The 23488-nt window shown below is 38.1% G+C and overlaps 2 protein-coding genes across 7 annotated transcripts; both read right to left on the bottom strand.

Annotated features, from left to right (window-relative positions):
* Positions 1–649: 649 nt before the first annotated feature.
* On the bottom strand, positions 650–16359 carry LOC113673164 (guanylate cyclase soluble subunit beta-1). Of its 6 annotated transcripts, none has more exons than XM_089192882.1 (8): positions 16264–16359; positions 8725–8920; positions 8566–8639; positions 8363–8466; positions 6822–8122; positions 3606–3752; positions 2943–3097; positions 650–2308 (listed from the first exon to the last, which is right to left on the bottom strand). In XM_089192882.1, the coding sequence occupies exons 2-8, from the start codon at positions 8725–8727 to the stop codon at positions 1744–1746; spliced, it is 2349 nt and encodes a 782-aa protein (XP_089049008.1). In that variant the 5' UTR covers positions 8728–8920; positions 16264–16359; the 3' UTR covers positions 650–1743. The 6 variants fall into 6 exon arrangements, with proteins under 6 accessions (XP_089049008.1, XP_027045334.2, XP_089049010.1 ...); XM_027189533.2 differs by lacking the exon at positions 16264–16359 and adding an exon at positions 12420–12812; XM_089192884.1 differs by lacking the exon at positions 16264–16359 and adding an exon at positions 11946–12078.
* A 794-nt stretch (positions 16360–17153) lies between these two features.
* LOC113673176 (F-box only protein 8) lies at positions 17154–23191 on the bottom strand. The gene is made up of 7 exons (XM_027189551.2): positions 22807–23191; positions 22086–22137; positions 21350–21424; positions 19921–20039; positions 19727–19795; positions 19333–19448; positions 17154–18618 (listed from the first exon to the last, which is right to left on the bottom strand). The coding sequence occupies exons 1-7, from the start codon at positions 22995–22997 to the stop codon at positions 18359–18361; spliced, it is 882 nt and encodes a 293-aa protein (XP_027045352.2). The 5' UTR covers positions 22998–23191; the 3' UTR covers positions 17154–18358.
* Between the last annotated feature and the right edge of the window lie 297 nt (positions 23192–23488).

Below are 23488 nucleotides of genomic sequence, written 5' to 3'. Positions count from 1 at the left end.
CCTTTGCGAATTCTCGAGAAATTCTTATGGAGCCACAAAATGTGCTTCCCCCTTGAAAGGTGATATATGCTTACCGCAAGAATGCATGTTCGGGGGGGTTGCAAGGGGGGGAGGGGTTCACTTTGACTCTTTGAAAATACCAAATATTTGACAGAAAAATTTTGTAATCACTTGCTAATTCACCCAAAAGACTGTTTCAAAGTTTATTGAGAAAAATAAGTTATTGACCAAGCGTGAGGTCAGGATAATGCATTAGTACAGGCTTGCTTATCCAACCTACTCTAAGAGAGCAATTTTCACATTAGCGTCGATATTAATCTGACATTGCATTGTCCTTGCTTACTATGCTCTGTGAATCACCACTTTCTCAATCAATCAGATGTAAAAATAACACTACTCATGACTTGATTGCTCGCGTTTTTCCCGCACTTTAGGCGGTTTGAACATCAATCACGACTTGGTTGCCCGCGTTTTTCCCGCGCTTTAGGCGGTTTGTTTGTTTGTTCTTCAAGTTCTCATTAGTTCTTCAGGATCTTTTCCTTCCTTAAGATTGGCAGTTGCGATTATTTTCGTTTTGGTTTTTACGACATTCAATCGAAAAGCGCTCTTATAACAGAATACCAAAAATGAAAGAAACACCAGTCACAAGTTTCGTTATGATATTGTTATTTAAATGAAGGTTCAATGTTTTCAGTTTTTTCAAAGTTTAAGATTTCACAAGCCCGCGAAAACGGGTTCCTGTTAACATTGTCACACAAGTGTTGACTTGCTTTTCATTTAAAGTGTCTTTAAAGGATTCTGAACGAGAGAAGGAATCATATATTCACATACTTAGGCAACAACTGAATGAAATAATTGTACGCTAAATCTGTGGCAGTTAAAAAATATAGCTCTAGCCATTTTTATATCCCTAAGATACATCTGCAGGGCCCTTAGATTCGAGTATTATTTACACTGCGTAAATTACATATGACTCTGGTCAGGAGTAATCTTATATTACTTATATTCCTTACACTCCAAGAAATGATTGAAAATTAGCTTCTCCTCACAATTTGAATACAACTTCCACCAAAAAGGTGATGAGAAAAGACATATTTATACACAACACCAAATTCGCCGATAAATTAAAAGAAACTGTATGGCAACCAAAATAACTGCCAAATAAAGGTTTCAGAAGATCTGTCAAAGTGCTCCAAAACTTCGATTCTTCAATGATGCAGAGAAATTATTTAGGTCTTTTTTTAAGTGTATTTCGTAAGTTTTTATATAACGCAAGTGATCTCACAAATTGTCGCTTAGCAACGTATCGAAATTTTTTCATAACGCTGATGAAAAGATGTGGATTATTGTAAATTTTTCAGCTAAATTTTTAAACATTTCGTTCGTTTATCTCTTGTATAAACCTAATGATTCAAAAAATAATAATTTTTGAAAAAGAATGGCGACTTTGTGTCTGAAGTCTTAGATCAGTTCATGGGTAAATATTGCTTCAATGGTGCTTGCAACTCGGAAACAATGACTTCTTATTCCTCATCTTAAAAACTTGGGTAGCTAATCGTATTTACATCCTATTTGGAGGGGTAATTTCCTGGGAGCCCAGCTGGCGGCCACGCGGGGAAAGCCCGTTTCCTCTGTGCCTTAATTTTCTCAAAGAAAAAGGTCTACATCCACAGAAGACGACGAATAGTTCCCTAACCTAATTTCTTCCAATGAAAGGGACTGAGTACTAGCCATGCGCCTCAGTTATAACGTAGTCTCAATTTTTTGGCTTAGCTCTACCAATTCCGTCAAGGACTCCTCATCCATTCCGATCAGGGAAGCGTCACCATTGATGTTTTTAATGTCAAGATTACTGTCCTCTATTTCCTCGTCATCATCCGCAGCTTCGTCAATACTGTCGTCTCTGTTGAAGCTGTTGGCTTTGCGCACAGGACACAGAGAGGTTACCGTTATTCTCCGTTTCTTAGTGTTCTTGTTTCCTTGGTCCTTTTTCAAACTTTCCAGCCGTTCGTTAACCGAGGAGGCGAAGTCAACCGAGCTGATTCTTCGCTGGGGCGGGCCGTCTGGGGAGCTACTGCGGTAAGCGGCAGGTCCTGTATCACTTCTTCGTTTCATCGCTGGAGAGTGCGTCGGAGAAGTCCTCGGGGACCGAAACATGCAGATGTTGTTCGGTGGAACAGATGCAGCGATATCCAGAATTGACATTCGTTGTTTTGCGTTCTTGTTCCTGATCAGGAAGAAGCATGGTAGTGGGTTGGGGATCTCCGTGTTAGGAATGAACTCGAAATCAGAGGAACCTTTGAGAAAGCTGTACAGAAGGAAACGAAAAGCATCTATAGCTAATATATTTTAAGTGCTTGAGTCCACCACGGATATCATGTCTTCTCAGAATGTTACAAAAATCGCTTAATCTGTCAATCAAACAATCAATCAGTATGTCTGTCGATCAGTCAGCGAGTCGGTTGATTGGTCAATGAGTCAGTCAGCCAGCCGGCCAACAAGTCAGTAAGCTAGCAAGTAAGTCAACCAGCCAGTCAGTCAGTGCCAATCAGCCAGTCAGCCAGTCAGCCAGTCAGCCAGTCAGCCAGTCAGCCAGTCAGCCAGTCAGCCGGCCAGCAAGTCAGCGAGCTAACAAGTCAGTCAATCAGTCAGTCATTCAGTCAGTCAGCCAGTCAGTCAGTCAGTCAGTCTGTCAGTAAGACAGTTAGTCAGTCAGTCGCTCAGTCAGTCCGCCAATAAACCTCTCAGTCAGTCATTTAGTCCGTCGCGCAGTTAACAAATCAATTAGTTTGTCTGTCAATGCATCCGTCAGACAATCAATCATTCAGAATAGCTTTGTTTTTAAGTATCGAAAATCTTGGAATTTAATGAATAACACGATTCTCATTACAGGTCTACTTGTCCCTTTGCTACTGTTTTCGTCAGCTCTTATTTCTCCTCACCGTTTAGTCTCGTAGCTGACGTTTATGTATCCTGGTTTGCTTCCCGATTCCATCTTGTTCGCCAGTGTGACAGTGCTTCCAAACAAACAATAGCGGGGCATCATTTTGCCAACAACTCCAGCCATAACCGACCCACTGTGAATTCCGATTCGAATCTGCCAAAGAAATAAACGTTCCCAGTGCTTCCCATGTTACCACAATTTGCCTCGGCTGAACTGGGGGCGGGGTAGGGGGGATGGTCAGGAGGGCTACCTCTTGTTTGATAAACAGACATCCCCCTTGTTCACTTTCAACGACTCTCCCTCGATCTTAGCTGCTTGCGCAGTAGTGCTAAATTAATGACTGCCTGCAAACTTTGGCTGCCTGCAAACTTTATAACCTATGACAGACTCCTAGTCAGTGAATATGAGCAAGTAAGAAAGATAGGGGGGTCGTCATCACGCAAATTTTTCCCATCGCATCGCATCCCATCCCATCCCATCCCTGCCATTTGCCACTAGCCATGGGTACTTGCTCCACACCCAGATGTCGTGCGCCTTGGAATACGGGATGGCGCATTGGGCGTACCGAAGTTATGCTCATCTTTCTCGGAACCGCTCAAGAAACGAAAGTTCTGTCTCTTGAATTATCATATGTGTAATTAGTGCAAATCACATCTAATACCTTGAGAGGAGTTTTGTCAACAGGTGACAAAACCTTTCGAGAAGCTTCCATCATTGAGCATGCCATGTGAGCTACCTTCTCTGCATGATTGTCACATGGCTTTGGTAGACCTCCAACAACCATGTAAGCGTCACCAATTGTCTCCACCTAAGTGATGAGAAGAAACAACTTGGAGAATGAATACATTACCACTCTTGCTTTAATAACTGCCAAGAGAAGAAAGCTGCAGCTAAGCCCCGCAGCAGGCGAATCTGTAAATGCAACGGTTGCTAAGCTAAATAAAGAAAAAGCACTTTCAAACCCTAATCCTATGCGTATCTGAGAACAATGGGAGGAAAGTGTGACTCTAAACTAAACAACCCTATTCCTAACTCAACATTGAGTGATCTCTGAGAAATACCTTACGCACAGAACGAAGGCAATACAAAAAACAACACTACATGAAAGCACGAAGAAAACGAATCGAACTTCGTCATAATCCAAAAATTAAAGTGAAGGAAGAGAACAATTTTTATTCCCAACACCTGTGGGGGAAAAAAATTCGTGGATGCTATTTCAAAGTCATTGTTTTTAAAATTATTTAGTTTACACATCGCTTGTCCATGGAGAAAGACCCGTTTTGGTTCTTTTTAAGCCAAAATGAATAATTCAAATTTTATCGGTATTATAAAAGTGATAAAGGCAAAATTTAATTTTAGTTTCGGCTGTAAGTTGTTAAGTACACCTCCTCTTCAATCCTAGGGATAAAAAAATTAAAAATTAATCTTGAAAGGATCTAGGCCAAGGAGCGGAAGACTGTTCTGATTGGAGATAAATTTTAAAAATGTTTTTCTAATTTTCATTTTCCTTCTTTTGCCAGACTGAAGTTAGCTGAGTTAGGCAGTTTTTTTTTTTGCTATACAGATAAAGCAATAAAACACCCCTGAAACTTTAAAGCCATTACAGATTATAAACATTGAAACCACATTTTTCTCAAAAAATTTAAATCGTTTTTGATGATAAAGGATAGAAGTGAAGTGATTTAAGATTCTGACTGTAACTTTGTAGTTTAAAGGGTATTTGAGTCGTTTTTCTTCTCTCTCGTTCAGTTCTGTTGGGTTCCAATCAATTTTCATTCATAAGCTACAGAATCCTAGCAATCAACGCATGCAAATTCACTCCAAAATGCCGCACCTCATGATGAGATGACCGTCTTTGATAAGATGCGGCTATGGACCCAATAAGGTCTTAAATGATGATTTTGTTGGATCAGATAAATGACATAGCTAATTCTAAATACTGATTTTGTATCCTGCAAAAATCCTTTCGCTCAGAGCGCGTAATGATTACAGAGATAAATTCAAATCTCGCAGAACTCGTTGTCTGCTCCATTAACCGCCTACAGCCAACGTTCCATGTTCCCGTAAAAAATACAATGATTAGTTTTTTAAATAAAGCATTAACTGTAAACACAAAAAAATTGCCCGAAGGCAGCAGGTTGTCTGTTTGTTATAAATAGCACAGAAACGTAAAAACACGCGAAGAAAAATATATTGATTAATCTATCAGTGTTATTTATTCGTTTCCCTTGAGAAACCTTAGATCTTTCTCCTCGGATTACTCCCAAGCTATGAGGACTCCATGTGATCGAGAAAATGTGAACTATAGATTCAGTTCAAACTCCTTAAGAAATATCTTGTCACTTCGCATATGAATAATCTATAAATTTTGTCAGTTCATGCAAAATTCATAATTTAAACTGCAAACTAAAAATAAACAGAAAAACTGATGAAAATGAGATCTATTGGAGTCTTCTTTTCATAGACACTCCCACACATTTGAATTGAAAAATGAGAAGTTTTTTTTAATAGGCGCCAAAACTTCGCACATATTGGCATAAAATTATTAGTTTAATAGAGAGGCCCTTCGTAAATTCGACAAAACTTGACAATGTCCGCGTTGATAATCTTAATCTTAAACATTATCTCAGTATAGATGGAAGACATATTATTTTCTATTACCGCTAACCATGATTAGACTATCATATACAAAAAAAATAACATTATTAATTTGAAGCGTAAAAATATTATTCCTTCGAAAATAGTCAAAATAACTGATGACAAAAAAATGTTATGGAGTTTTCAGTGTAAATTTTGTAGACATTAAAACCATGCTGATAAGCTATTAATTTCTTGGAAAAAAAAAGACGAAAACAGAGATTGACGTTTGGAGGGTAATAAAGAAAACTTTTTATCACTCGATCTCCAGTGTAGCGTTTCCACTTGCCTTTAGTAATTTCGTAAGTGGAAAATCGGAAAAAAAATCCCTCTTATATTGAAATAGTAGGTTACGTATTGCTATTCAAAATGTGGTTTAATGAATGCCGTATGTGCTTGCTTTGTTTTGATTTAAACCTTAAGCTTTTAATCTTTCTGCTTTCCTCTTGGATGCAAATAAACATTTTGTTCTGGTGGAAATATCCGGAGTCGAAATTGCAGAAGAGTTCCAACAGAGAATATAAGTTTTTTTGGCCGTTGCAAACTGAAGTCCATTGCCAAAATATAAGTTTATCGTGAAGATAAAATAATTTGTTACGTGGGGTCATAGCCGAAGAGAGATGGCAAATAAAACGCTTTTATCCAGGAAGTCTCAAAAGCGTCTCAAAGAAGTGGGACTGTCAAAGTAGTCAAATATCAAGGGAGGCGATATTTGCATAAAAAGTTTGGACAAAAAATAGAGATGATAAGAAAAGAATATTGTGTCGATGAAAATGAATGCTGCGGCAAACCTTTCAGTATTAATTATTGATAGTAATGCGAAAAGAAATACGAATTAAGATGCTAAACGATAAGATTCAGACAATAAAGGCATAAAAGAGACAGATTTCTGTTGTTTGACGCGTCTATAGAAATGTGCGAACAACGAGAACAGACAGTTGTTTGCAGAAGAACTGACAGAATTTAAAAGAAATATTATCTTCGCGTGTGTGTGACAGTTACATCTCAGGCGCGAGACTCAAAGAGATCAGCGTTGTCATCGCTAATAAAATATAAACCCGCTAAAGGAGATGAACGGAGATCGAAGGTTTATTGTAAACAACAGAGCCACCAACGGTGAAAAAAAGTCGCAGGCTTAGTTTTGCAGCGTTTTGTAAACACTTGTCAATCACAAACGACCATCTCTCCCACAAACACAAAAGCAGATTTAAAGGCCAAAAAAGAAGTTTATTATTCTTACCTTGTAAACATCGTTCATCCCACTCAACATGTCAAAGTAGGTGTAAAGTTTGTTCAGCATCCGCACGATGTCCATGGGAACAATTTTGTCGTCGGAACATAGCGCTGTAAACCCGACGATGTCGCTGAAAAGGATCGTGACCAGCTTGTAGTTTTCCGCGGGCACCGGTTGATTCAACCGCAGTTTAGCCGCGACTTCTTGGGGCAGAATAGAATGCAGCAATTCGTCTGTGCGTTTTTTGTTTTCCGTCAGTTTAACTTCCAGTTTCTTCAGGTCGTTGCTAGTTTCTTCCAACTTTTCCACCAATTCTCGCTCGGCTCTTCTCGCCTGTGACATAAAAATCAAGTCACGCGTAGCGTCGTGAACAGGTATATCGTTGAAAAAAATACCCAGATTCTTAAAACTGTCTAAGTCATTTGCCCGAGGAGAACACAGAAATAGAATACTGTCGTTCTTGGGAACGTAAATCATCTGACCCTTGAGGCGTAATAATGGATTTGCAATGCTCATTCTCCGATCTTCTGGACTGCCTGACACGTTGGACACTGTATCCGCCGCAAATCGCAGCGCGGACTGTTTTACTGTTACAATAAACACTGTATTTATATGCGCAAGAACAGAATCAAACGCAAATTCCATACGCGGTCTTGACAGTTCAAAAATTTCCTTGAACGAAAATGAATTAGCAGTCGTGAACCGTTTGTCCAGAAGGCGCATCATGGCAACCCCAGTTTGCGTGATGTTGAGTTTACGATCGAACATCACGTGAAATGGAAAAGCTTTGCAGAATGACAACAAACTGAGCCCTCCTCGCCGTTTCTTGCCCATGTTTTCGCTATCCAATGACATCATTGCACTATGATTATCTGCCATGGTTTCTAAATCAAAGGCCTGTAGCCCAAGCTTGGATTGCGTTGCATTTGTGCAGCCTGTCTCTCTGATTGAAAACACCACATGCCCACGTTCGTCTGAGCGCGCTTGCTGCACGCACACCTCCACCTCGGTGTCGAGCATTTTATTCGCTACCGCTTTAACGACTCCAATAACGATGTGCTCCAGCCCTTGCCTCCGTGAGTAGTAGTGGAGGAGCAATGTTCCATCGGGCGTCTCAGTACAGCGAAACGACGGTGCTTCCATTCCTGGGTAAATCGTAGCGAGATGATCGTGGAGTGCATCCAAGTTACATAAGAAATCTCTCAGATTTCTTCCCAGCACCTTCAGAATCCGATCATAGCCGGTCTGCAGACAGTAGTCCAGAAAATGTGAGCCAAAAGCTTCCAAAACAGCGTTCAGAGGCAGAGCTGTTCAAAATAAGTTTACGAAGCAGATTTTCAGGGTTTTTTTGTTTTTATTAAAAATTTCAAATGTAAGATGCACAGAGCTCGCGAGATAAAATTACTTATGCGATAACCCTGGTTTCAGACCGAGTGGAATGTTTGTTAAGGCGATTTACGGTATATCAGCCCATGCGAACTTCGTCTATCTCAAAACCTGTTTGTAATCAATAAAATACGAGCTGAACAGTTTACTATATTGCATACCTAGAGTCTCGCAAGCCGCAGCGACCAAACTCAAGGTCTCCTCATCATCGTAAATTTTGTGAATAAGGTATGATCCGCCGTCCAATTCTACCCCAGCCTTCTCGCTGAAGAGAAAAACAAAAAGAATATAATTGCACTATACAGGGGCCCTTTTCCACTTACAATCCATTTAAGCGTTCCAAAAGCTATTATTGTCTCCTTACACGATAGATCGCCAAACGTCTTCGCCGAACTTAGAAACGACCAAGTCAGCTAGTGCACAGTGAATGAATCCATACTGCGAGAGAAACAAAGATACAGTTGGTAACACGCTACACAGATAACTCAAGCGATCTTTGAAAACGAGAGCAAGGAGATCTTACCATATTTCTGCTGCACTCGAGAAGTTCAGCCCTCTGTGTCAAATTCGCGGCGCTCTCTTAATGATTTTCCTGATTGTTTTAGGTGTTAGTCACGTGTCATTGTATCTACCAAAGCATCTAGGCTGTAATTACTGATAGCTCAGGAAATCCAATCGCCTTGGAGTGTCTTTGTCAATAAGACACCTTAGCATCGTATCTGAAAAGCAACCGGCTTGTCAAAATTTACTAAGACTAATTGCGCGTCCTCAGCTCAAAACATCTGATATTGCATTTGCGTTTGCCAAAGTATCAACAAGGCTTATAGTGCAAACTTCTCACGATAGATAAGCTTTAATTCGCACGAAACATAACAAAGTCGAGGACAGAAATTCTGATTTATTCATCCAATTTTCTCCGCATTCTCCGCATTCAGTTCCCAGAGTAAACAAACAATTCGCTCTGCAATACTTTAGGTGTCGAAGTCTTATCGCGTAGAATATCTTTCCTGTGTCCTTCCATATCAGTAAGCACAATTACCTTTTTCTGCACGTTTTTTTGCGATTATTCAGAAACGATAAATTGTCGTCAGCGATCGCGAACTCTGTTTCATAACGCGAAGGTCAATTAGGGATTTAAAACCCTCGAGGCAACACAAAAATGTGACGCCACAATGAAGGATTTTATTGCCACATCTTTGTAGTTTGATATAAAACATCCTGATTGAACAGGCATCGTGACAGCTTATTGTGTGCGAAGTACCATCTTGTACATGAACAATTCTGAAAGTTCAAAACCCAGTTGCTCCTAAAATTAAACATGCGATATTTATGAAAGCGTCCCGTTGGGGCAATAAAATCTACGGATATTAAATGCCCTCGTGCTTGTTGCGTCTTGTAAATACGGCCATACGTGTTTTAGCTTAACTGCTCATGTCCCAAAATATGGTTACCGAAAAGCCATTAATATAATTATTTGTCAAACGAGTGTCATTTCTTTGCCCGCTCGCGTCGAGAATCCATAAATGCATAATGAACTCGACGACCTCTTGGTGAAAAAAATTGAATGGGTCGCCCTTATTTTGACGTTAGTTGCGAATATTCGAAAGGCTTCAACGGTTTTCATGACAATGTGCGTTTTAAACTCACGGCGTTAGCTGGCGATTTATGTAGTTAAGAAGACACAGAAAAGATCTATAATAAAATAAAGTAAATTGAATACTTCACATTTACCGAGGTTGCTGTTGATATCTTATCAATCTGTTTCGGCTTTCAATAACCACTTTGCGTCGAACTGGTATGCTGGAAACACTGGTGGTAATATGTTGGATCAATAGCTTTATTCTAGGTCCACCGAAAAACCAGTTCACAGAGGCACTGTGCCTTGATTTAGAAATTACTTTGGCAAAAGTTCGACATGAAACAAATCTTTCCAGGCGCGATTTTTTGTAAACTACGGAAGTTCAATTAACGCATGAATGGGCTCACCTTTTGAGAGCTTTAAAACGAATTCTGTTTGATTTAGTCCACGCATACACAGCCAAACCTCGGCAGTGCCAGTCAGATGTATAGAGAAGAAGCAGATTTTACTCCTTGACAATCACAGTATTCATTTAGTTCCTTTAAATTCAAGTGAATATGACCTACGTAGAAGCAACCGCGGTTGCTAGGTAGCGGTGGGCTGAGGGAAGTTCGTAATTTGAATAAACGTTTTAAGGCTGAAAGGATGTAAATTTTTAGCGCGAAAATAGCAGTGCCACGTTACCCTATAGAAAATAAGTAGAAAAGTGTTTTTATTTTGTTATGTAGCTTTTCCCTTTACACAGTTTGTTATACAAAATTAGTAAACGTTTTTTTAACGGTCTCGGAAATTCCGCGGAAAAGTGACAAAATTGAATTTCAATACTATCGATTTCAGTACAAAAGATTCTCCATTTAGTGCGCATTTGGAATCCATGTGTTAAAAAGGTTTTTGGAAAGGACTTTCATTGATTAATGGAAAACAATATCGGGTATCATAGAATATTGAAGCAAAGGTAATGAATAAAATCTCGTAGAGAAAATACTCAACTTGTGGATCGCTTCTAATATTTACACAGATCCTATGTCGGAAATCTGACACAATCAGTGATTTTGAAATTCATTACGTGAAGGAGCTCCTGGTACAAAATCTGATTTCATTGGCTACCAGTAGTGTAAACCCATCCACGTTAAGTCCCGGTGTTCTAAGTAAGCACTTTATATTCACGGCTATCAATTATAAATCAAAAACACATGTGAAAAGCAGAATGTCAAAGAAAATGTTTTTATGTAATTGAAAAAAAGTGCAACTCGCAGGTGACAAGAAAAATAACAACATTATCGGCCACATTTTCCTTCGATGTGACTCTGATACAAAACATTCGAAGGGATAGCTACTTAACCAACAAACTCAGCATTCTTTTGTAACTCACGAAATAACTCCAATTCACAAACCTCTCTCTTAAATTAACTAAAACCATCAAAAGTGATCTCATCTAAAGCTTTTTTTTCAGAAATCAGATACTGTAATTATTTTCTCGAAATTTCGAGCACTTCAGTTGAAAGAAGTATCTACCGTGACCCAAATCATTACCTGATGTAGAAACCCCGAGTAAAAATATCAACTCTCTATAACCCAGAAAACATCTCTTTCCCCCCAAGAAATTCACAAGGCGATTAATTTCGTCATAAAGCTTAAAGTCTCATTTTCTGATTTTGTGGAAACGAAATTCTAGCTATGGAAAACAATTAAGAGTGTCATTCGCTCAAAACCCGTGCTTTTGGACTGAAACCAACGCGCTTAACGTACCCAATGCAACAATTTTTTATGTTCCGCGTTTTATTTAGTTTACCTCCCGGGTTGTGGTCTTCGTATTGGGTTTTGTCTGTAAATAAAGATCTGTATCTGTAGCATTTCCTAAGGAAGTGTTACCCCTTAAATTGCCTATACAATACATCTGTACCTTCCCATTGTTCAACTCCACGTATGCCGATTTTTCCTGAAAAAATATTCTAAGGTTGCAGTGTTGACTTCGACTTGGGACCTCGAAGGATTTGGTAAGGTACACTCAATATTACTGAATACTTTGTTCCAACGTTAACTTCTCAATATTTCAGCAAATTCTACACGATTTCGTTGCTGTAGACTATATACATATAAATACACCAAGGTTCGCATTTAACATATTTGAAATTCTCAGATGTATCTAGTTAATTAGGACAAACCTATTAAAGAATTAATACGTGTTGCTTTCAACGAACTTCATGTTTTCCATCATTTTCGGGTCTGCAAACGCCCATCGCATTTCTTGATATGAACTTTTTGAAATTAGACGTCTTCTATTGATAAACAAGTTTCGTTTCAAGCCGCAAAGCAAGCGAAGCAAGTTTGCTATTATTTCCGTGTGTTTCCGTTCGATTTTCAAGCCAAACTTGGGCTAACACAATATCCATGCGTAAGTGTGACGTTACATCTACACATGACGAACATATGATATAGTGTTTTTTAGATAAACATGTCATGTTGGCTTAAATGTATTAGTAGTTGAAAATAATAATATTCATGTTCGTTCGGGTGACCTTATAACATCAACACGCTCTCCGACGTCGACGTTGCCAAAATTCTCTTTCATATCTTTCCGTCCAATAACTCTTTCCAAAAGAAGAGCACATTCAAAATAACTAATAAATAACACTTACTATAATATCCTTGAGCAGGACTTCTTGCGGCAAAAGCAGAGTTTGAGTTTCCGTGAGTTCCCTCAGGCTTAACAAAAGAAAATTTCCATATGCAATGCTGTCTCGAGGTAATGGCAGAAAATTTTATTGTGAGGCGAGATATTTAAATTCGCAGCCCTTTGTAATATGGCAACGTAAGAGGTAATATATTTTCCAGTAATGTACGCGGCATTGATTAAAAACCGTCCTTTCTTAATTAATCGTTTCCGACTGGTTATTCGCTACACCGCGCGGAGAAAATTCCAGATAAATTCCCTCATAGGTCGTTAGAAGGTTGTTGATCCATTTTGCCAACCAGCTATCCACAAAAATATTTCACAGACCAGACTAATTCAAACAAGTAATTAAAATGCTAATGAACTTCACTTCTGAATGTTTATTTGAAAGAGCACTTCCATGTTTTGACTATACAGGCAATTAATAACATTTCAAGTTGTTTTTTTCATTTCAAGGAATGACAATCTTCGTTCAGACGCCAACGTGGCATTTTAAGAGAGCTGATAAAGCAGAGCATACCTTCACTAATCAAATTATTTAATAAAAACAATCACTATCTCATTAAGAACAATATTTTTTTCGACACGGAGCGAGTGGGGGAGGACTGCCTAAAATTCTTAACGAGTCCTTTAGGTAGCAGAGCACTATCTCGTAAGTGTATCTCAACAAACTAACGCCCCTTCTTCTTAAATTATTTTCATTTTTTCTCCGCACCTTATAAGCTCCTAGAATGGTCAATTTAGCCTGGGGTGGTTTTAGCCACTCCCTTACTTCAACCCGCAAATCATCTCCTTTTCAATGTGGGACCCTCCTTTCTCTCTCCATGCATAGATGATCATAATGAATGTCCATAACAAAGTAGTATAGTGATCCATACCCAGCATCGATAAAATACCCCAAGAGAATTTGATGCCAATAAAGATATTTTTAACTTACGACTTAAGCAAAAGCATTTCTATATTTGGGATGTACTTAAGAAAAACATGATGCGCTATTAAGTGCACTCTAAATGAACAGGATTCTTTGATTAAGATACCCGTTAACGCATTCGCCCCATTATATCGTGACGACAAGATGGGAGTGGTCTTTGGTAAAAATATCAACATTCAGTGTTATTGTTGCGAACTATAGTTAGGAAATCCGGCCAAACGGAACTGTGGCTCGCCATCGCTCAGGGGAGACCGGACCTGGAACAGGCTTGACACGTATGAAGTAGACAAATTATGTGGTAAATGAATAAATGGAAAATATATATAAAAATTCTTAACAAAGAAATTCATTAATTGCTTTCAGCTAATTATTGACCTTCGGTACCATAGCGCGACCGTCACATTTAATGCATTCTATAGCGTTAGAAAGGTGAAGCGTTCGGTCGTACGGCTGAAATGATCAAGGTGGTTTTTTCCTAGTTATCGCTCAATCCTTGATTGCAATACACCCTTTATAGAACTCACAAACGAAGAGCTCACGTGCACACGTGCACACGTAATAATCAACTGGTCATTTAAGAGTATTAAGACACACCATGAGGTAGTTCCTCGGAGCCTTTGATTTTCTTAGAGAAGGGGGGCACGAGAAAGCATCCATATGTTAATCATTTGAGTTTGCATGCCCATAGACTATCTTACCACAGAAAATAAGCGCTCTTGTTAATTAAGTTATTTGATAAATAACAAGACCTAAATTAGCGCAAATAAAGGTGGAAATTATTGTCCAAAAAAAAAATAATTGGAATAGGATATTTGAGGCAAAAATAATGAAAATTTGGGTCGTGGAAATTAAAAATCCCCTCTGTTAATTACGTGGAAATTAAGGCTATCAAAATCAATTGCGACTTAAATTCAATTCATGAGCAATTTATATCCTAAAATTTAGTAAACTGTGTGCACCATGCCAAAGAAGAGATTTATAGTTGTTAGTATCACGATTTAAGATCACTGCAGAAATGAACAAACTAAATTTTCCTTTAAAAACCATTGTAACAATTCTTTTCCAAGTGTGGCTCGTTGTAAGTGAGTAGAGAAGTGACCAAAACTAACGTACTAAATTCCATTAATCGTAACAAAGGATAGCGTCATTATTAGCCACTGAGAACTCATAGGAAATACAGGCAAACTACCACAAGCGCGGGAAAACGCGGGTGACGAAGCCACGATTGGTAGTAATTTTGCATCTCATTGGTTAAGAAAATGGCGCTAGTTTTCTGGCTCAATCACAGAGCGAGGTGAAGCAGAAACTTATGTAGTCCTGGATTTCTTTCGACCCCCGGTTGAAAATTATTCTTTGCAGTGTCGAAAGTGATAACTATGGTTTTGCTCCACTTTCCCCTGTGATTAGTCGGCCAAACGCAAGCCACTTTTTGAACCACACAGATACAAACCACCGCCAATCTCTATCTGGTCTCCTGCGTTTTCCCGCGCTTCCAGCAGTGTGCTTGTTTTCACATTGAGTTCGTACTGACTCGTTGTGATTTTTTTTTTGCTCTGATCGGCCGTTGTGATTCCTTTGGTTTTAGTTTAACGACTGACTCGATCAAAGTCCGCTGCGACCTAAGCGCTGCATTCTCCAATTACATAAAGAGCAGTTTTCAAAGAAATATTTGATTTGAGAGCGCTATCGTGAAAGTAGTTTGTGGTTTGAGTTGCATAATTAGTTGAGCCACTTTTAACAAATAGAAGACTGATTTTAACTCGATAATTCAATAATTCACAGTTTTAATAAAGTTTTCAAAGACGTTCATGAAGGTCTCTCGAGAATCACATGATCGGTGATCTGAGAACGGACTGCTCAAGTAAATTAGGCCAACACGCTGGAGTGCAAAAGCCAGGCGCGCGCGAAAAAAGCTGCTTTTTTTCGATGCGTACCCGCTTTCTCTCACTCACGCTCTAACAATCTGCGAGCAGCTGACCCAGAATTAGTGATATACAGGTTTCAGTCATTCCAGCCTTGAGGATGTGAAGATGTGTCATTTCCCAATAAAAAAAAATACAACGAAGAACTACGACGCACAGCTGAAGTCATTCAATGGTATTCATTTCGGTTTACAGTCAGACTGTAAATAGACAATAACGTTGAGAAATTTTTATCACTAAAGCGGTCTTTGTTCCCAACAACACCATGAAGATTCTTAAAGCGTTGTTCGTTCCTAACAACAAAAGGAAACGTTGTTCGTTTCCAACAACAAAATGAAGCGTTGGTCGTTTCGTAAGCTTGAGAAACTTTTTCTTGGTTTTTAATAAAACCATGAAGACTTTGACTACACAGAAATCGATCGTATGCTCGGAATTGAAATATGTTTCAGTAACGATTCTAAAAGCGTTGTTCGTCTCTAGCAACAAAGGGAAGCGTTTTCCGTTTCAAACAAAAATATGAAGCGTTGTTTGTTTGGTACGTACTCGTTTCTTACTCACAGACATTTCGTAAGCTTGAGAAACTTTTTCTTGGTTTCTAACATAGCCATGAAGACTCTGACTACACAGAAATCGATCATATGGTCAGAAAGGCCATATGACCGACCGTCATCGTCGCACTGTAGGGCTTGTTGACGTGGTCTAACTTCATCATCACACTCAATGCAAGGATGAATGCTCATTTTGATCAGTTCGTATTCGTATTGTAGCTAGCGTTACCCTCTTCATATTTACTTTGATCGCATCAAAATATACATGCGACCGCCAGAGGAAACAGAGCACAACTACATAATTTTTGCCTATTCTGATCCTAAGGGAAATGATGCTATTAGACTACTACTGTGAAAAAAGTCACAAGCATAAACAATAGACTGTTATCTTAAAAAAAGCACACTTACCTTACGCAAGGCAACAAGTTATTTTTGTTTGTATGTTATTCGCTTTACCTTTTACCTACTTGTCAAACGCGACAATCGACATTCGTTTATCAGGTGTTTACATCTGTTATTGTTAAGAACTCTACTTGTATGTTACGCTGCATTTGTTGTTATAGAAACGAACAACGCTTCCCTCTGTTGTTAGAAATGAATAACGCTTTTAGAGTCGTTACTCAAACATATTTTAATTCTGACCATACAATCGATTTCGGTGTAGTCAAAGTCTTCATGGCATTTTAAGAAACAAGAAAGAGTTTCCCAAGCTTACGAAATGTCCGTGAGTAAGAAACGAGTACATACCAAACGAACAACACTTCATTTTTTGTTAGAAACGGAAAACGCTTCCCTTTGTTGTTAGAAACGAACGCTTTTAGAATCGTTACTCAAACATATTTCAATTCCAACCATACGATCGATTTCTGTGTAGTCAAAGTCTTCGTGGTATTGTTAAAAATCAAGAAAAAGTTTCTCAAGCTTACGAAACGTCTGTGAGTAAAAAACGATTACATACCAAACGGACAACGCTTCATGTTGTTGTTGGAAACGAACGTTTCCCTTTGTTGTTGGGAACGAACAACGCTCTAAGAATCTTCATGGTGTTGTCGGAAACAAAGAGCGCTTTAGTGATAAAAATTTCACAACGTTATTGCCTATTAACAGTCTGAAATTCTGATCTTTTCAGTATTTGTTTCTTCGGGCGACTTGACTTTTTTTTTCGGGCGACATAACTTAAATTCCGGGCAACATGACTCAGGTTTCGGGCGACATGACTTCGGGCGAGATGACTCTCGGGCGACTTGACCGGTTACCTTCATTTCTTGCATTGCAAAAAAGCAGACGATAAGTCAGAATAATGTGTTTGAAAACTTTTATTGTAAACGATTGCAGTCTACACAACATTAAAAAAAAATATTGAACACCAGCACAACCTGTAGTGTTCCCTCAGGGTATTAAAAGGGTGTTTGTTGGAATTAAAAATCAATTACAAAAAAAACACACACGCACGAACGAACGCACGCACGCATATACCCCACGCACACACGCACGCACGCAAACTCACACACTACATGAACAACCGAACGCAGGCTCTATATATGTAAGATAGATTTCATACTTTCAAAAAGTGAAAATAGAAAGGTTGAAAAAAAAAAACAACAAAAACAAAATGAAGCCATCTGGTCTGCATCTTGTGGCGATATTTCACAATCTGGATATTGCTACATCACATTACTTTCTCAAACTTGTTTAGAGAAAAACAAGATTGGTTGACATATATTTTCATCTTAATGGACACATTATTTCACAACTTGTATAACAAATTTCCTATTCAGTGCTAAGATTTAGGCAATGATTTTAAATATATGTTCACACATGTTGAGTACTACAGTCATAGTTTTCCAGTACTTATCAAACTATGAAACACTCAGTGCTATTGTCTACTTTGTACAGGAAACAATTAGTTCTTCAACCCAACACACATCTTACAACACAAGTTTTCTTAAAAATAAATTAAGCACTAAAGTTATGTAAATAGATCAATTTTTAACAACACTACAGCATGCCAAATTGTAAGTACTGGAAATAAGGTTCCTCTACATATTAGTAGTTAATGTAAAATGAAATGTAAACTTTGTTTACAACATAAAGTTGGAGCAATTTTGACTCAGAGAGGATGTGAAGGAAAATGATGCACTGCCTTAAGTACTGCCTTGATTTTACATTGAAAATATTTCACAGGTTCTTTCTTTCTCTCCATCTTCATATCCTGAAAGAATCTGAGTTTAAAAATCCACTCTATGCCCTTTTGACTATATGAAACAATATATCTGGCATACATATCTTCACTTAACCTTTCTTGAGGCAGATGACAGTATGGAGAGAATCCAACCATAAAAAAACTCTTGGAGTAAATTGCAAAAATTGGGTTGAACTCAGGTTATTTTGTGCTGATCAATAATCTATTAAGTTTTTCTCCTTGAAAACGTTATTCTAACAATTTCACCTAAAAGAGTACAAACACTTGATTTAAATAAATTGTTTCTTACTAATTAAATTACTACATATGTAAAAATATCTTCCCATAAGGCCTCTCAAAAGGAAAGGTCGTTTTCTGCACACACTTCTTGGCCTTCAAAGCAATGTGTCCCTCTAAATACACATTATCATAGAGATCACCAAGGAACTCAGTACCAGGCCCTTGAATGAGACCACGCAAGTTTTTGACAAACTCTCTCTTTGTCATTTTGTTCTTCACATGGGGACTGCTCAGATCCACACTGAGAAGAATCAGTGAGTGGCATAGAATAAATACACTCTCTAGAAAAGAGGAACACAAACTATCAGACAATGAATATGTTGAAGGCAGATACCTAATGATATGGCAGTGACAACAGAGCAAGCTACAGGAGGGGGACACAAACAGCAGAGAAGACAACTTGCAAAGGAGGTAGACAAACAGTTACACTGACAGTGACTGGCAACATTCAAAAGGGGTGGGGAGGGGACAGGGAGATGAGGAAGGCTGCTTCCCGCTCTTGCCTCTCCTACCTCTCTTACCTTTTGGCCTTAACCTACCTTAAGTTCTGCTGACCTCCAGTTCCTCTTTCATCTCATGTAACCCCTGCTACCTATCCTCCCTCCCCCTCTTGCCACCCCTCCTACTACTCCTCCCCCATGTCCCTCCATAGACAAGTGAGGTCTGACAGTAGGCTTAGAGCCATTAGCACGGTGAATCAGAAGATACATGAGTAAGGAGGAGAAATTTAACTACAAAAATGGGACAAATGAAAAAGAGCCACAAAACTTATTGAGGACAAGCAAGAAAGGAGGGAAAGAAAAGATGACGAAGGGTTGAAAGTGGTAAGGAAAGTCAAGAGAAAAAAGAAAAGCTTTAGAATAAAGACAGCAGGAACAGCCCAGAGAAAGTGCAAAGGGAGAAAAGAAAGAAAGAGAGAGGGATATACAGAGAGACAGGTGACTGTAAGTTGATGTAAGTAAAAAGAGACAAACCACACCTGAATGATTACTAACCTGGTGTTAAGGATGTGCTAGGATTTGTAGCACAGAACCGAATGGAGAACTTGTTCAAAAGGGTGTCTAAGAATTCTCCTCTCTGTTCTGGGGGATAAACTCTTTCAAAAAACTGCCTGAAATTACAAAAAGAGGTTCATATCTACTGGCGCACAGCCTTAAGCTTTCCAGTAATTTCAAGTGTGACTATTTGACCTATTTTGATCAGGTAAGAGTTGTCCAGATAAAAATCATTGTTGGCATAAGTGATTGATGTTTTGACAATCCGAAGGGAAATCATCATCAGAGTTAAGTAATGAATTGATTGTCAAGTAAGGAATTGATTGTCTATCAAGTAAGTCTAGTTTAAAATCAGTTTGAACTGTAGTGCTTGTGAATCATCATTACCATTTACCTTAGTGCCACAGGCAAAAATACCCCTTCATAATGCTGCATGTTAACAATTTCTTGCAAGACATCTCTTCTACAAAAAGGTAATGAAAAATGAGATTTTTAATGGTAGAAATAAATAGAGACTTGTAAAAACAGTTGGAAATGGCACAAACCATTTATCTTCTATGAGTGTTTAGTGATCCTTTTTGCTCTTACCTTGTATCAAGAAACTCACTGACAGACTTTCCATAAAGAGTACTAGTGCAGTTAATAAACTTTCCTATCTCAGTACATGAATCATCCAACACATTATGTCTCACTAGATAACTTATTCCCTGAAATAGAAAAGATAAACAATAAGTTTCAACACTTTTTTGTTACTATTCATAACATCATAACCATATTTTAGTCTTAGGTAAGCTAAGTGCTTAACTATCACACAAATGATTTGGGTGTCCTCTACTAGTACTTGGACAATTCTTTTAACCCTTTAAAAGTTAACATTAGTATGTATGTTTTCCATACTGTTCTCTAAACATTTTCTAAGTTGTTGACAAGGAGAACTTGTTTAATATTCAAGAGCTTCTTCTGTTGGTGATCATTCAGGGCGTGAAATTAACTTTTTTTTCTGATAGCCACTTGGCTCCTAAATTCTTCAAAGTGGTAGCCAATTCAAAAAAAGTTGGTCACCATTTTCAAAGACAAACAAAATCTTTCTTTACGCTGTCAGCGTTCTAGATAGGCCCTCCAAAATTAAGTTAGGGAAAAGATCTTTAACGTGCTACGAAGTGGACACTAGGATGGATGATTTACAACATTCAGGCTTATCTAAATCCAAGATGGCGTCTAGTTATCAATCGAGATGCATGTGCTATGTTTTGGAAACAAACTTAACGAGGAAGTTTGCCGCTGATTTATCTTTGCAAATTTTTTAAATTCTCTATACCTCTTGGTAAGGTTATAATGAAACGTTCTAGTCGCCAATTTGGCGACTAACTTTCAGGATTTGGTCGCCAAAGTGAAAAATTTAGTCGCATTGGCGCCTGTATTAGGCGCAATTTCACGTCCTGTCATTTCCTTAATTCTCATGACTTTAATGTGTGACTTAGGAGTGATATTGTAGGGAGAAATTAGATGCAAGTCACTCTTAAGGGTTACAGAGTTATAGGATGCCACTAACTCACTTCTGATTCATGCAAACTGTAAATTTTTGCCACCAAAAAATAGCTCTGAGGGAAGACAAGTACTAACAGAAAACAGTGCCTTGCTGTTTGATACTAGTATGAGAAAAAACTATTTTAAAATATTGATTCATGAGTCTCTCAGTGAAAAACAAATACAATATACCTTCACATATTGATTCAATTTACAGAACTGAACTTGAATTAAAAGAATTGTGTCACTAATTAATCATGATCAGACAATTCCCTTTCCAAAAGGTTTACAAGTAGTCAAACTAAGAGTCTGAACAATAATTTATAAGCCAAAAATGTGAGGAAAAATGATATTTTGAAAAAATAAATAGTTAGTCAAATACAACAACTACAAAAAACCCACACAAATATGGACTGTTGATATTAAGATCAAGCTTAAAATAATGGACAAACAAAAATTTTACATAATCACATGAAATATGTGCACCAACCTGATGTGGATCAAAATTAAAGAGGCAAGTTCCCTCATCTAGCAACATGTACAGTTCCTTGAAGGAAATCTTTCCCTGGTGATAGAAAAAAATTTCAACTTCATTCTTAACTATTGAGTTCCAAATTCCAAGTACATTTAAGTACAAATGAGATATTTGCTTGTGCATGTTTAGTCTTATGCTGCAATCAACAGTTTACGCCAGCATTCAGTCTTGTCAAGCGAGTTCAACAGAGTCAAAGCTATCAGCTTAGGATCAAATTCAAACTCAAAGGTTCTTTTCCTAATCAGGATAGCTGGACCAGGCACAATTTTATTCAGCTACTAGGTACATTTGTTCAAGGGGCTAAGTTGCACTGTAAGTATGCACACTAAGTTCTTCCAATTACAAACTTAACGTGTCAAATTTCCATTGATCCCTACTGTTTTCAACAAGAAGGCAAGGGTATTGCTTGTGGGGGTCCTTCCCATGAACCCCCCTTTGTGGGCCTTTTTTTAAGCAAACAACCCACAATATCTAAGTGGCAAAAACTGGTGAGTACCCTCTCTTTAACACTGAGTGTGACCCCCTTTGCAAATCCTGGCTTCACCCCTGGAGGTACAATACAGGGCTGTAAATGTCAACAATCACAAGTTGCCATGGTCAACTACTATGATGTGTGGTTCTAGATAAAAGCAATTAAATATTTGGACATTCACTTCGTTCTTGATAATAAGATGGCAATCACACAGCTTACCTGATGCTTCCTGTTATATGCTGAAGCATATCCCCATGTAACTTTTGACAAGCTGAATTGAAAGCAAAAATAACAACAAAGTTGCTAAATTCTTCCTAATAAGTACCTAAAATGATCAATTATTCATACACACCTAAGGGTGGCTCAAAAAGATAACTAGCTTATTTATCAATTTGCTGTGCTGCATTATATTGTTCGTAGGACACGAAATACATATTTCGTGAGAAATGATAAATCTGTCAACAAACAGCAATTTCGGCAAAGGAATGAACACTTTGTGGAGATGCTAGAGAGCCCTCTGAGTTTTTGTTACATTTTTTGATTGGATAAAAAACATCTCATCACTGATGAGTTTGTGCTCTGAGGATATTAAGACTGGTTGAATTTCTAATTTGATTTTCGATTTCAAATAATATTGGTACATGTACTTCCAAAGTTTATCTCGAAGGAGGCATGCACCAAACAAAACGTTGGTTCTTGAAAACGCTATTAATGCGATTAGGACCACAGAAAAGTATTAACTAAAAGTATAAAATCCATATTACAAAAAGGATAAAAACTAAAAACGGGCTTAATTAAGATAAATTACAACAGCGTTTAAAATAGTTTTTCCAGTTAAACTTATATAATCACAAAGTACAATGTCTGATCGAAAAGAAAACGCGCCTTTCAACGTAAATTTGCAATCATAACACAAACTACAGTTTTGGAAATCACAAACCTTTGCCAGAGAAGTTCATTGTCAGCTAAATGCTTCCAAACACAAGCAGCAAGACATAGATCCGTTGCGTTCAAGTGCGACAAAACAGACACAGCAACTTCGGGGGGAAAATTACTCAGATCAGGGAAAGATTTCAGCTGATGCGGAGAATTTCTGCTTCTACGATGGACTATGGACTGGAATTGACCCATGCGTTCAAAAATGCATAATAGAACGTCGAAAGCTAAATGATGGCCGAGGATTCCGCAGAACCCACTGCCGTTTCGGTGAAAATAACACTTTAAATTTTAAAAGCACATATTAACCTATTCAGCTTAATGCAGAGTTTTGTTGTGATCATAACAAATGACATCTCACGTTCTGACGTGGCTACGGAAGTGCGCGTGCTCCATGGTTGAAACTGCTGTTCGATATGAGCGGTGAGGGTCGAAAATTAACGAAAAAAAATTTTTTTTATTATCTTCGAATTGATCTAAGTTTGAGATTCTCCATTTTATCACGCACAAATCTATTTCATACGTTAAAGATAAAACGACATAAAAAATATTGACTAGAATTTTATTTGGGACTCTTTTTAAGCTTAGAATAAGATACACATATTTTTCGTCGATTTTGAGGTTGATATGGAAGTGCTTCAAAATTTTACTCCTTCAACACGACGAATAACTTTTGCGAATTTAAA

Source organism: Pocillopora damicornis, chromosome 13, assembly GCF_964200805.1.
Source record: "Pocillopora damicornis chromosome 13, jaPocDami1.2, whole genome shotgun sequence".
Lineage (NCBI taxonomy): Eukaryota > Metazoa > Cnidaria > Anthozoa > Scleractinia > Pocilloporidae > Pocillopora > Pocillopora damicornis.
This window is presented reverse-complemented; position numbering and strand designations above follow the sequence as displayed.

What these genes read in the sequence shown, in the direction of transcription:
- LOC113673164 (XM_089192882.1), bottom strand. An exon ending in GGATGAACGATGTTTACAAG is followed by an intron (nt 3,753 to 6,821) that starts GTAAGAATAATA and finishes CTCATCACTTAG; the next exon opens with GTGGAGACAATTGGTGACGC. An exon ending in GTCAGCTACGAGACTAAACG is followed by an intron (nt 2,309 to 2,942) that starts GTGAGGAGAAAT and finishes CCTTCTGTACAG; the next exon opens with CTTTCTCAAAGGTTCCTCTG.
- LOC113673176 (XM_027189551.2), bottom strand. Translation starts at nt 22,997, where the DNA reads ATGGGTCAATTCCAGTCCATAGTCCATCGTAGAAGCAGAAATTCTCCG. An exon ending in TTAATTTTGATCCACATCAG is followed by an intron (nt 20,040 to 21,349) that starts GTTGGTGCACAT and finishes TTTCTATTTCAG; the next exon opens with GGAATAAGTTATCTAGTGAG. An exon ending in TAGCACATCCTTAACACCAG is followed by an intron (nt 18,619 to 19,332) that starts GTTAGTAATCAT and finishes CCTCTTTTCTAG; the next exon opens with AGAGTGTATTTATTCTATGC.